This window comes from Octopus bimaculoides, chromosome 2 (genome assembly GCF_046866305.1).
Source record: "Octopus bimaculoides isolate indiv1 chromosome 2, ASM4686630v1, whole genome shotgun sequence".
Lineage (NCBI taxonomy): Eukaryota > Metazoa > Mollusca > Cephalopoda > Octopoda > Octopodidae > Octopus > Octopus bimaculoides.
In genome coordinates, this window is record NC_142929.1 from 50,237,558 (window position 1) to 50,253,269 (window position 15,712).

At 33.8% G+C, this 15,712-nt stretch overlaps 1 protein-coding gene across 2 annotated transcripts in view; it reads right to left on the reverse strand.

Annotated features, from left to right (window-relative positions):
* LOC106873657 (katanin-interacting protein) overlaps window positions 1-15,712 on the reverse strand; it is a 509,583-nt gene that overhangs the window by 293,691 nt on the left and 200,180 nt on the right. For both annotated transcript variants that reach the window (XM_089344962.1, XM_089344970.1), the window contains exon 28: window positions 10,733-10,910. In XM_089344962.1, the coding sequence (XP_089201088.1) occupies window positions 10,733-10,910 (178 nt within the window). The remainder of the gene's footprint in view (window positions 1-10,732; window positions 10,911-15,712) is intronic.

The window sequence follows — 15,712 nt, forward strand, 5'->3', positions numbered from 1 at the left end:
TATTTATCATTTTCATATAGATAGCTTCTCAGGTTATAGAACTACATTTCACGATAGAGAGTAGTCTTATCCACAAGGTCCTAGATGCTATGTGACAGTTCCATCAATTGAAGTTATATTCAGACAATCTTTAGGTAATATCAGCTGGCTTCAATGCTATGTTAATAGACTATCTCTTGTTATCATTATTTTACTTCTGTTTTTCTTTTACGGGTTTCAGATATTGGACTGTGGCCATTCTGGAATGTTGCTTTTGGAAAGTTTTCTTTGTGTGGTAAGAAGTTTGCTTCCTAACCACATGGTTGCAGTTTCAGTCCCACAGCAGAGCACCTGGAGTAAATGTCTTCAACAATAGCCTCGGGTCAACCGAAGCCTTGTTTGTGAGTGGATTTGATAAATAGAAACTGAAAGGTGCCTGTCATATAGATATATGTGTGTGTGTGTGTGTGTGTGTGTGTGTGTGTGTGCGTCCCACCACCATTGACAACTGGTGTTGCTGTGTTTATGTCCCCATAACTTAGCAGTTCAGCAAGGGGACCATGTGTGTGTGTGTGTGTGTGTGTATTTATATATATGCATACATAAATTTTTATATAAGTATACATATGTGTATGTTTATATCTATGATCTGTATGTGTGTATATTGGTGTGAATATGCTATCTTTAAGATGTCATGTTTTACATTGGCTTGATATCATTGTATCATATATTTTATAGTGTATATGTGTAAGTATACATATGGCAAGCATATGGGAAGAATACAACATGAATGACGCTTGACATGCAATATGAATGAAGCTTGAACATCAATAATGGAAAAAGTAGGGCTATACGAGAACGTGTATTTATAAAGCAATGAAAAATTACTACCAAATTACTGCCAATTAAATTAATGATATATAAATATGTAGAAACACACTATAATGCATTTTAAATACACTTAGTATTCAATACTAAACACAATATCAATGTAAATACTGTTATCTTATTTATGTTTATGCGTAGTGAAAAATTGAGCCCATCTCATTCATAGTATTGTTACCCTTGTGATGTAAACTTAATGAAAGAAGTATATTCTTTGTTTATATATAACATACAGTTATATAATTAAATATTGTTACATACAAAATTAAAGTGAAGTGAAGCAAGCTGATATGTAGATATATAACAGCAACGTAATCTTAGTATTAATTATGGGTAAACATACACAAATGTACCCCAACTTTGATTCTTCATAATTTGCAGATAAATGGATATTCTTTTAATAAAATTTTCTACAAATATGCTGCAAACAGCATAGTTTCCAATTATATATGAATTTATTGCAAAACAACATGTAATTGGGGGGAGTGGGGAGAGGAGTTGCAGAACAATTTACACAAATCAGTTTTGTTTCCTTGTAACTTTCAGAAAAATAGGTATTTTTTCAATGAAAATTTTGACAAATATCTTTTAGAGTGTGTAGCTTACAACTATAATCAGAATCTACACCATCTGAAGCATATTTGTAGAAAATTTCATTAACAAATATCCATTTCTGGAAGTTACGAGGAAACAAAATCAGTGGAGCACATGTAAATATAGTGCAGCTAACTCCAGCTGGTTACAGTATATCATTACGCATGCATTACTGGAAGTTCATAGTAAATATATATATATATATGCACACACACATATTTTATCTTTTACTTGTTTCATTCATTAGACTGTGGCCATGCTGGGGCATGGCCTTGAATTTTTAGTAAAATGAATGAATTGACCTCTGGTACTTATTCTATTGGTCTCTTTTGTTGAACTGCTAGCTTATGAAGACACAAACACTGGTTGTTAAGCAGTGGTGGTGAGACAAACAGACACAGACACACAGACACACACATGTATATATAATGTACATATGTAAGTATATATATACAAGAGGCTTCTTTCAGTTTCTGTCTCCAAAATCCACTCACAAGGCTATAGGAGAAGACACTTGTCCAAGGTGCCATGCAGTAGGACTGAACCTGGTACCATGTGGTTGGGAAGCAAGCTTCTTAACATACAGCCATGCCTTTACCTATGTACATCATATACATTATATATACAGATACATACATACAGAGATACACACACACACATTTAAGGTAGTACTCCAGTCAAATGGCTGTAGTCAAATGACTGAAACAAGTAGAAGAGTAAAAAATGAATATATATATATATATATATATGTATGTATGTATGTATGTATGTATGATGAATTATGTATACATATGTATGTATATATATATATATACATATATACATGTGTGTGTGTGCGTGTGGTTTGTGTGCGTGTGGCATGTGTGTGTGTATATATATATGATTGTATGTGTGTATATATATGTGTGTATGTATATATGTATGTGTATTTGTATGTATATATGTGGGTGTGTGTGCATTTATGTATGTATGTGTGTGTGAGTATTGGTCAGTATCTAGTGAAGGGACAAATGAAAAGTCATTATTTGAAAACACAGCAAGTGAATTACAATGTCATTATAGTAATGATAATACTGAATTCATATTTTAAGTTTACATTCTTTTTTTTTTTAATACCCAAATGGTCTTAAGGGAAACAACTGAAAGCCAAGCAAATACAAATGAATATAAGTAGAAAAATGATAGATGCATTCAGTAATTTGATGATGGTTGGGGGCAATAGCGATATAAAGCAGAACATTAATGGTGTATGGTAGATAAACTTAATGGAACAATCAGGAAAGAGAAGAAAATTGATACAGATTTATAGTCACAGTGGTTGGAGCTGTCAATATGTTAAAAGGTGCTAAAACTTATTATCATCTGCCCATGCCAAGTCAACCGGAACAATAATTGGATGCAATGAGTTATGACGTTGTAGATAATACATATCATTAAACACACACTAAAATAGTAGTTGCGTAAATAATTGGTAACAGGGAAACAAACATCGAATTACTGCATACAACATCCACAAAATGTGTAGGTCAAAGTTTATTTTAGAGTAGAACTGAATATGTAGATGCCAGTAAATATTTTTAAGAAATGTGAAAAGATTAGTACAATACATTTCTCTAGGATTTCTGTCAATCATTTCATTATATCAGGTCATTAAGAAAGAAATGTCTGATTTTGAACTGAAAGTTTATTTTACTTTATCTCAACAAAATGTAGTGCACCTAAATTATCAACACGATGTTACCATTTTATCGATAGTTTATTTATGCCAGCAGTGTAGAACTTTGGAGAGCAAGAGTTGATGAAATCACAAAAGGCTATTTTGGCATCTTTTCAGATTTGAAATTTTTTCCTTGTGAAAAGTTGTCTAGTGCCTGGAAAACATGATAGTCAGTTGGTGCAAGGTCTGGTGAACATGGTGGATGACAGAGTACTCACAAGTTCAGTTCCTGCAACTTGAGTAGCATTCTTTATGCAACATGTGGTCAAGCATTGTCTTGCAAGAGAATTGGCTTGTCTCTTTTGACCAATCTCAGTTGTTTAATTGCAAGTTCACTTATCATTTCAACCAGTTGGTTGATGTATACATCCTCTGTAATAGACTTACCAGGTCTTATGAAGCTGTAGTGGATGACACCAGTGCTGATCACCAAACAGACACCATTAACTTTTTTAGGTGAATATTCTTTTTGGATTGTGTTTTAGCACTTCTTCTCTATCCAACCACCATGCAGAATGCTTCCTATTGTTGAAGAGAATCCATTTTTCATCACATGTAACAATAAAATGCAAAACTGGCTTGCATTCATGCCGTGACAGCAAAGAACAGCACGTTTCAAGATGATGTGTCATTTGATGCTTCTTCAGTTCATATGGTATCCACTTGTCTAGCTTCTTTACCTTGTCAGTTTGTTTCAGATGGTCCATTACAGTTGGAATCAAAACATCAAACTTTGCTGCTAACTCACTCATAATCTGAGATGTATCCGCTTCCACTACAGTTAACTCATCACTATCCACCTTGGTCTCAGGTCAACCCCAAGGCTGATATTCAAGAGTAAAGTCACCAGACTGGAACTTCTCAAACGATCAATGTACAGTGTGCCCATTTGCCACATCTTCACCAAACACCTCATTGATGTTTGGAGCTGTCTGGGATGCATTGGTTTCATGACTGAATTCATATTTTCCTCTGGGATCTGTACAGAGCCATCCTTTGATGTTGACTGTTTTTTGTTTGGCCTATGTATTGCTCTCGACACCCAGAGCAGATTAACACATATATCAGGTTCTCTGAAGCACATGTGAAGTTGCTTTCCACTGTGAAACATTGACCCTGTTTGAAAGAGAACTCTGATCCCTCAATTAGATTGATGCATATACCACAGTTAGGTCTTCTGCATTTTTTTACTGACGGCTTCAGTGTTGTTGTTGAGCATATTCGGGCTTGTATTAGGGGACTTTTCATCGATTTGGGCTGTCTTCTGCCTTTTATGATGGTGTGCGTTTGGAGGGTTAAATTCATTGTGTGGTCCATTTCTAGTAGGGGAATGTTTTGGAGGATGGTGTCGAAGGCTTCATTGTTAACAAGGTTGTGTGTGGAGATGTATAGTAGGGCTTTTGGTTGTAAATCCTTCTTTAATTTGGGATGTCTGAGTTTGTGGATGTTGAGATGTAGGCATGTTGAAAGCATATGTCAATTAGTGATGGTGGGTAGTTTCTGGTGATGAGTGTAACCTTTAGTTCATGTAGTTGTGTGTCCCTGGTGCTTGTATTAGAAACTTTTTGCTAGGTTGAAAGGGATATTCATTCTAGTGTGTCTGCAGTGGCATGAGTTGAACTGTAGATATTGCTTGGAGCATACATATACATATATATATGTATATATACATACATACACATACATATATATATATTGGGACAAGGTGATGAAGTATGATCTTCGAACATTGGGCTTCATGTAGGCTATGACAAATGACCAAGACCTTTGGCGATATGCTGTGCTTGAGAAGACTTGTCAAGCCAGTGGCCAATGTTGGTGTCACGTAACGTGCACTCATGCCAGTAGTATGTAAAAGCACCCACGCTAGCAGTACACAAAAGCATTCTTGCCAGTGGCACATAAAAAGCACTCATTACACACACACACACATGTGCACACACACACACACACACATGTGCACACACACAATATAGTGTTCTGCAATTTGGAAGTCATCAAATCAGCATTCCATTATACTGCAGAACCAATATTTTATGTAAATATTGGCTTCACATTTTGACAGAAGGCCTGCAATTTTGGGGGAGAGATTAAGCCAATTACATCGACCCTGGTGACAAACTGGTACTTATTTTATCGACCCCTAAAGAATGAAATGTAAAGTTGACCTTGGTGAAATTTGAACTCAGTACATAAAGACAGCCAAAATGTTGTGCTAAACATTTTGCCTGGCATGCTAACCATTTTGCCAGCTTGCTGCCTTACATAGATATTAACATTTGTAGATACACACAATCCACTGTAAAAGAAGAGCTGGAGATGGCAGAGACTTAAAATACAGAAAAAAAAAAAAATGTAATAATATATTTTATTAAAATACTTCTCCCTTCAGTTCTGTAGCAAAACTTTTATTCACATACACACACACACACACACACACACATACACATACATACATACAAACTAGACCTTTTATAAATAAATAAATATTGTTACTCAAAAACACTGGTAATTTCTGTCATGGAAAATTCTATCAAATTTCTTCTACATTCAAAGATAAGCTAATCAAAATTTATATTTCGTTTGTTACAACTCTCTTTTCCTTCTTCTTTTGTTTGGCAATATTATAGAAATTCTATCCCTCCAACTATCTCAAATTCTATTACTCAGAACCAGAAGCTTACTTTGATTGTGCATGTTTCTGTTCACACATGACTGGTCACTGTAGGAAACAACTGCAGTTATTTCTTTTTCTTTTTATGTATTTTCTGTCCACCCTCTCTCACCTTTCTCAATAATTTTTTTTATTTATCTATCTATTTATTTTCGGTTTCATTTTTCACCAAATCTATTAATACAGGTATTATTGAATTCTTTCATGAAAACTATTTATACATATTGTTCTTATGTATTACTTCAAAATCAATTTAGTTTATATCTTTCATCCAGTAAAAGTTTCTGTGTAGGCATGGTGTTATGAACATATACCAGCCTATACATAGTAACACAATTAAGCTACATACATATTACATATATACATACATACACACACGCACACACATATATATATATATATATACACATACACATATATATACATATTACATACGTGTGTGTGTGTGTGTGTGTGTGTGCGTGTGTGTGTGTGTGTGCGTGTGTGTGTGTGTGTGGTTTTCTAGATGTATCTATCAATAGTAACTAGTTTCAATTCTCTAATAAAGGCTGTGGGTACTGGTATATATGTTAATACATAGCTTTATGGAAATAGCACAGCAGAAAACTGTTTTTCCTGGGATAAGCTAAAAATATAAAAATAAATAAATATATGTCTAGAATATTTAATAAAAATGTCTCCCTCTCCATCTTTCTCTCTGTATATAAATGTATGTATATCAAAACATTTATTTTGGTTTTAAATCCTACTTATGTAAGATTTTCATGTAGATATAAGCTATGCAGAAGAAGCATTGGTTGTCAACAATATGTTGTTACACACTCATTTGAATGAATGAATTTCTTTCACGACAAAAAAAAAAAGCAAGCAAAAAAATCATAATAAAGTAAACAAATGTATCTAGCAAAGGAAAAACAGAATAGTATTTCAAAACTAAATATCTAATAAAAGAAGACATATAACTGAGTAAGTATAAAGAAATAAAACAAATCACGTAAAAATCATAAGAAGAACACTAGAAGCTTCAAACCAAAATATCAAATCCAATAATTTAAGGCTTTAGTTAGTGAAGAATAAATCATAACTCAATTTATTGGAAAATTTTCGATAAATACTCCAATTTATGTTTGATGCATAATATAATATAACCGAACATAATATAATATCATATATATGTATGTATATATGTGCATGTATGTGTGTGTATGCATGTATATATATATATATATATATATATATATATATATATATATATATATACACACACACATACATATATGTATATATATATATATATATATATAAATATATATATATATATTACACCACCAAACTTACTACAATTTAAAAATGAAATACACTGCCAATTAATATTAAGCAACCTTTTCACATATACATAACTAATCTCTCTATCTATTTAGATATACAAATATATAGACTGATAAATGTATGTGTGTGTGTATATATATATATATATATATATATATATATATATATATGAAAGGAAATTCTGATTTAAGAGATCCATTTTTCTGTGCTTTACTTCTACAGTTTTCTCTCTTTCCCAAAATATAAATAGAGGGAAGAACAAGTAATGTTTATAATAATATTTATATTTTGTTTATATGTGTGTATATTTGTAAGCACTCACATGCACTTACCCACATGTATACATAAATATATTTCTATCTCACACATTGTGTGTGCATGTGTGTGCGCGCGCATGTGCATGTATGTGTGTGTTTATTAATGTAAGAAAAATAATATACCATTCTGAATCCAACAGTAATAGCTGTAATTACAATACTTATTCTTCTAAAAAGATCAGTATACACATTTGAAACAAGCAGTGATTAAAATAACATGTACATAATTTATAAACACATTTGGGTGTGTGTGTGTCAAATGCAGGACAGCATTTGATGTGAGATATAGACTTGAAGAGTAATTTAACCTAAGAGACTTTGTGCGTTAAAACATATGCACCAAATGACATTGGGAGACTGTCAGTCACCAGCATTTCTGTGTAATTTTGGTTCCTCAGAGACATATTCTACTTGATCATTTGGAGTTACCTAGGAACTTTTGTGACTATATAGAAATCAGTAAACAAAATTGTTGGTACAAGCAAAATTTTGCCCAGCTCAAAAGGGCAGAAATTGAAATATTGATGTATCCACTGTTCATGTATTCACAAAAATGAAAGAGTGCTCAATGTGGGATTTAGTCTCAGAGGACAACTTATCCCAAGAAACATTGTAAGTTAAAAATGCAGCAAGCTGCAAATAATATCAGCCACTGGTGTCAGATACCAATGTTTCAGCATAGTTTCTAGTGAAACTACTCAAGTGTCATTTGGTGATAGTTAAGGACCAACACTGTCATTTGGTGATGTCTAAGAACTTCTGTTCCTATACAGATATCAACAAATAAAATATTTGAGGACAAAATTTCACCATGCCAAAGATAAATAACTGTACATAATTGAAACAACAGACATTGAAATAACGATCTGTACATTATTTATAGCAGGCACCATATAGTTATTTGAAGCTTGGAACTTTTATCAATGAGGAAGTGAAATTATGCTGAAACACTAGTAACTGTCAGTCTGAAAATGTCATTCGGAGTATGTTGTTTTGAATATACTAAGTCTCTAGAACTAAATCTCACAATGAAAACTGTTCCATATTTGTGTATAAACAGAAGGATTATAAATGATGCAGACATCAAAAGAGAATTCACATAAATTAATAGGTTTTAGACTTTGCATTGATGGCATTTTAGATACTGCTTTTAATCAATTACATCAATCTCAATGCTTTCTCAGATAATTACTTTATCAATCTTGTAATTGGTGTAAAGGTAAGCCTACCTTAGCATAAAGGGACCTATCTGGGGTAGAAAGAAATACTACAAAGTATTTTCATTCAATGCATTGATTTTATTCAACTACCCCAACACTGATAAAAACAGTTTTTTGTATATGAGAGACATAAACGATAGTGTTAATGCAGAAGAAAACACACATGCACATAGATATATGTGATAGGCTTGAGTACAATTTCTATTCCTCAAATTTCATATACATAGCACATAGACTTCATTTTAATAGCTCCAAGAAAGTTATGGGATGTTGCACAAGTACTCAGCTTGCACTGCTTCTTATGGGAAAAACAGTTGTGAATTAATAAAGGCGATTACATAACTTCTGTTCTTTTGTCATTCATTAAGTTACACACACATACACATATATCAATTAACAAATGATATATATATATATATATATATATATATATATGTATCAATGACAATTCTATATTAGCATTGCAGTATACATATATACATATATACCAGGATGCAGTTATGCACTGCTAGTCACAATGATTGTACCATTCTTTTCCATCTTTGCCTTAAAACATTTCAATGAATTGTCTTTCTATCATCGTGGAAACCTTCTGAGTAGCCTTTTCCAATGTGTGTGTGTGTGTGTGTGTGTGTGTGTGTGAGTGAGAGAGAGAGAGAGAGAGAGAATGTGTTTGTCTCCATTTGTTTTGCATTGACACCAGTTGGACAAGAATGACATTGTATATATTCTACATAAATAAAAAGACTAGCAGCTCACCAGCTGCACAAGCAAAAGTGTGGGTTAAAGCATTTTGTTTGAAAACAAATAAGGATTAATATCAAAAAAAGATCACTCAACTATAGGATGTTTTTCCCAAGATATCTTATTTCAAAACAAACCAACACAGAAAATATGAACTTAAATTAAAAATGAGGCATAGGATTTAACTTGAGGGAGGCCTGGGTGCTATTTCTAGCAAATTTGTTGACCACATAGAGCAGGGTTTCTCAAACACTTTTTTTTTCTATGGACCCATTTCATTCCTATTTTACTCTAGTGGACCCCCGGTGCCTGTCTCTCTGTCACACTCTAACCTTTCATCATCTGGCACAAGATCATCTCCTCCAGTGCCACATCATCTCTCAAAAGATCTTTGTCTTGCAACTTACTTGGTGACCCTGCCAGTGCTGGTGCCATGTAAAAAAACATCCAGTCCACACTGTAAAGTGGTTAGCATTTGGAAGGGTATCCAGCTGTAGAAAAAACCCTGCCAAAACTGACCTCATCTGTGCCACATAAAAAGCACTCATTCCACTCCACAGTGTGGTTAGTGTTAGGAAGGGCATCCAGCCGTAAAAACCATGCCAAAACAGACAGCAAAGTATGGTGCAATCTTCTGCCTAGCTAGCTCCTGTCAAACCATCCAACCCATGCCAGCATGGAAAGCAGACATATGATGATGATGATGAAAAATATTTTGGATAAATAAATATTTTGTATACTGTAGAATAATAACCAATTTATTATACATAAGCTTTAACAGCAAAATCTTACATGGACCCACTAGAGGTCATTTAGACCCTGGTTGAGAACCATTGATGTAGAGGATCCCCTCACTGGTGTGTGACACATGCAAGCCATTTATAGTTAGCAAAAAAAAAAAATGCTTCATTTAGATTCAGCCCAGCTGAACAGCCGGCGTTATCCTCTCCACTGGTTTTTACATAAACTATAATGAGATCTTGATAAGTTGACACCAGTGTAACATTTATTTTCAGATCAGAATTTAGAATAAACTTTCAAGAAGAGTGTTTATTGATTTTTGTCAAATATTTCCCAATAACTTGACTGCAGAACTTATTTTCTAGCATTTCCATCACATTATATCCTCAGAGCTTTCTGGAACAGCAGGAGTTTCGCAGCATGAGATCTATACATGGTAAGAAACTGGAATTCTTTTTTTTTTTTAATTTAAAAATATGGTTAAAATTTTAATGAATTTTTGAAGTTGTATTTGGTTAACAGAATTACTTACTTGTCCAATGTTCTTTCATCTTGTTCATGGCCAGGTAGACTATGCAAATCTGATGGTTCTGCACTAAGCATATTCATGTTAACTGGTAATGTCTCTTTGTCTGTACTAAATATCTCTAGTCCTGTCAAGCCTAAATAATGAAGGTCACCCCAGGTTTCGGTGAAATTTAGTTTTAAACCTGAAACAAATGAAAATAATAATAATAATAATAATAATAATAATAATAACAATAATAATAATGATGATGATAATGATAATAATAATAAGGATAATCGTGAAGTATATTTGCCACTTAAATGTGGCTAACCCTTAAGGGTGGAGGCTACTGTAGCTTGTAGCCCCAGGAGGACACCTCCTCCAACTGGCTATTGACACACTTTCTGTGCCCTATCAGTATTTGCAAAGGGAAGCCATCTTTGCCATGTTCAACCTGACATGATACACATGGACCTGAGTTTCTGGGTATTGACCCATCATCAGCGTGTGACAATCACCGGTTGTCGATGTGAAGTGGTTCCCAATGCAAATATATATATCCTGCTTTGTCCAGTGATGAAAAATCACTGATCTCGAAAAAGTGTAACCAAGTAATAATAAATCTCTGAACGATAATAAGGATAATAAAATAATAAGGATAATAAAAATCAGAATTTCAAAAGTTCAACAATGCGAACATCAGTATATATATATATATATATATATATATATATATATATATATATATATATATATATATATATATATATATATATATATAATTTTTTTTTTGATCGCTAGTAGTAGTAAACACATTTGACCTCTGCTGACTCCAAGGGTGTGAGGCCTCTGTGGTCCCCTTATCACACAGGAATGCCCACTGCTGATCTCCTTACCATCTACCAGATGTATTTACAGACCTATTGAATTTGGTCAATTCACCAAGCTGCTTCTCTTTCTCCTACTCTTAAGATGGTTACAAAACCAGTGATTGTAGGAGCACTTGGAATGACCAGTAAAGAAACTAAATGATGCAACCCTGAAAAACTGACTTACTAGTCAATATCACTAGGTAGCCGGCATAATGAAATAGGAGCTTTATTTGCATACCCCTAATGTTACGTTATCATCATCATCATCATTTAACATCCATTTTCATGAGCATTGCTCATCCCTTTTGACTAAAAGATAGAATGGACACACACAAACACACATATGCAGTAGGCTTTATGAAACTTTCTCTGCAATAAATTCAAGCTAATGGCCAATCCAAGTCTACAGTAGAAAACACTTGCCCAAGATGTGTCTCAGAGTGGAACTGAACCTGGAACAAGGTGGTTGAGAAGCAAACATATTAGCAACTCCTTGTTTACAGCTCCCTGTAAATCTGTCTTCTATCTTTTGCTTGTTTAGGTCATTGGACAGCAGTCATGAAGGGACACCATCCTGAAGGGCTTAGTCAAGCAAACAGATATCAGTACTTATTCCTTTTTTGAGCCTGGTACTTATTCTATCAGATTCTTTGGCTGAACTGCTAAGTTACAGTGACATAAACAAATCAACACTGGTTGTCAAGCAATAGTGTAACAAACACAAAGACACGCACACACACACACACACATACACACAAGCAAAATAGGTTACTTCTAAAATCTCTCTAAGAGAGGAACGCAGTAATTGTACTAGCAAGTAATGTTCACAGCCACTTCAACATGGCTGTTCCGTTCGAATGGACTTTACTGCAATGTTTTAAACTTAAGAAGACATCTCTAGTTGGTTAATGAGGCACAGCTGCATCCGATAAAATTGCAAGCCGGTGAATGAACCCCTACCACCTTCCAGCAATGGGACCAGCAGACCAGCATGGTTTCGGGCTATTTCTGCCTCTCTTCGGTACTGGACACCTCGTCTGCTAGAGATGGCAACAGCTTGCTTCTGCTTGCAATATATTTAGATTCAAGTGACATACAGTCGCTGATCTTGCAATAAGCAAAAAAAGCTAGTTCTAAAATCTCTCCAAGAGATGAACACAGTAGTTGTACTAGCAAGTAATGTCTGTAGCTGCTTGAATTTATTTATATTGCAAGCAGAAGCAAGCTATTGCCATCTCTAGCTGATGGGTTGTCCAGCACTGAAGAGAGGCACACACACACACACACACACACACACACACACACATATATATATATATATATATATATATATATATATATATATATATATATATATATATACGACAGGCGTCTTTCAGTTTCTGTCTACCAAACACACTCACAAGGCTTTGATCAACCCGAAGCTATAGTAGAAGACACTTGTTCAAAGTGCCATGCAATGGGACAGAACCTCGAACCATGTGGTTGGAAGCAAGTTTTTATCACACAGCCACTCCTGCTATATTATTCCTTAATAAGAGTAGTATTGACAATGACTCCAAAGTTTCAGCCAGCTCAACATTCATTGGACTATATATGTGTGTGTGTATATATATATATATATATATATATATATATATATATATATAAAATGGGTTTGTTTCAGTGTTCATTTATGAAATCCACTCACAAGGCACTTGCCCCAAGTACCACGCAGTGAGACTGAACCAAAGACCATATGATTGGGAAAAAAAGTGTCTTAACCACACAGTCATGCCTGCAGCTATATTCTATAACAACTCATTTCAACCAGAAATAGTTTGGATATTTAGTAATGGCTACATAAAAAATAAAATTTTAGCAAGTAAAAATAGCAATTAACAATTACTTTCTTCAAATATTTCTTTTTCTGTAAATAAACTAAATAAACTAAATGCATCTAGAAAACATATTTTGTGATAATCTCACTTTTATCCTTGGTAAATATTGGCCAATTACCCACACACTTAAGGCATCTATGGAAGAAGCAAACCTTAGATTTCTTAACTGCTATGTCAAAGACTGCGTGCCATCAATAATATGAATTGGCATGCTAGTTCTAAATTATATACTTTAAGAAGCAGGCACAGATTTGCTGTTAACTACACCACTTGCAATTCTTATTGTAGAAAACCACTTTAAGAAACCCTAAACAAATGGTAATCTGTTGGTAGAAACATATTTGTAGACAGGCATTACAAAAATCAAATGTCAATAATCGCTTCACAGACACACACTCAAACTCTCACACATCTGTACATATGTATGTGTACATGTGAGTATACTTACAAATATATATATATATATATATATATATTTGTATATACACACACAGATACAGATATGTAAATACATAGATATAGATACACAAATGTACGTGTGTATGTACGTGTATATATATATATATATATATATATACACAGAGAGAGAGAGAGAGAGAGAGAGAGAGAGAGAGAGAAATATATAAATACACATATACATGTATATACTCATATAAACACGAGCACAGATATATATACATACACACACACATACACACACACACACACACACACACACACACACACACACACACATATATATATATATATATGTATATATATATATATATATATCACATGATAGGTGACTGACTGATTGCTTTCAAGCAGAGACCATTAGTAGAAGTCATGTTCATTAGTGGAAGTCACATTCCTTTGTATCAACTTCCAAACAATCTTCTTGATATTGTAAATATAGCTATAAATAATAACAATAATAATAATTGTAGTAGTAAAAACATGAAAAACTCAGAAACACAACACACACACACACACCCACACACATACATAGTAATCATATGTAGATAAAATGGTACTGCCATTGTAGCATATGTCAATTAGGGAATGCATTGGTAGAATTTATTCAGTTCACAGAAAGTCAAATGTGGAAACTAAGTTCCTAAAAGCTTCTATTCAACATTTCTTTTCTATAGCAAAATGAAAATTTTTTTTTTAAAAAAAAGGAAGATTGCTGAGCTATATCATTAAAAGATGCATTCTTCTATAATAACTGTTATGCTTTTCCAGGAGGGTGGCCTACAAAGTTTTTCTCTATGGCTATAGTTCTATAAATACAGACAAACATATTTAAGAAGAATTGTTAAGAAATAACAATGATAATGATAATGGTTTTAAAATTTCTGACACAAGACCAGCAATTTCAGGGAAGGGGATAAGTCAGTTACATCGACCCCCCAGTACTCAACTAGTACTTATTTCATCGACCTCAAAACATGAAAGGCAAAGCTGATGCCAGCAGCGGAATTTGAAATCAGAACATAAAAATTAACAAAGTGCTACTAAGCATTTTGCCCGGCATCTAGTTGATTCTTTCATTTCACCACCTTAAGAAATAATAATAATAATAATAATAATATGGGAACTGCCCATATCCTACGTAAAATACTGTCTATGTGATCTCAAATTTTAAAACAAACACATAATTTTCTTATGGTTTCTTAAACATTCTCTAGAACAACACTATGTACAAATCCAAATATATGGTACCCTAGGCATAACACCTACATGAACTTCTAACTTGTCTCTTGAGGTCTCTGGGTGAGACTTGGATCCAACTTGTACAAATGCAAAACAAAAGTCAAACATAAAATAACAATAATAACAATAACAATAATAATAATAATCCTTTCAACTATAGGCACAAGGCCTGCAATTTGTAGGAGGGGGATAGTCGATTACATCAACCCCAGTACTCAACTGGTACTTATTTCATCGACCCTGAAAGGATGAAATGCAAAGTTGACATCAGAGGAATTTGAACACAGAAAGTAAAGATGGATGAAATGCCACTAAGCATTTTGCCTGATGTGCTAATGATTCTGACAGCTTGTTACCTTAACGATAACCCTTTCTACTATAGGCACAAGGTCTGAATTTTTGTGGGGAGGGGGACAATCGATCATATTGGCTCTAGAATTTGACTGGTACTTAATTTATCAACCCTGAAATGATGAAAGGCAAAATCAACCTTGGCAGAATCTGAACTCAGAACGTAGTGAAAGACGAAATACTGCTAAGCATTTCGCCTGGCA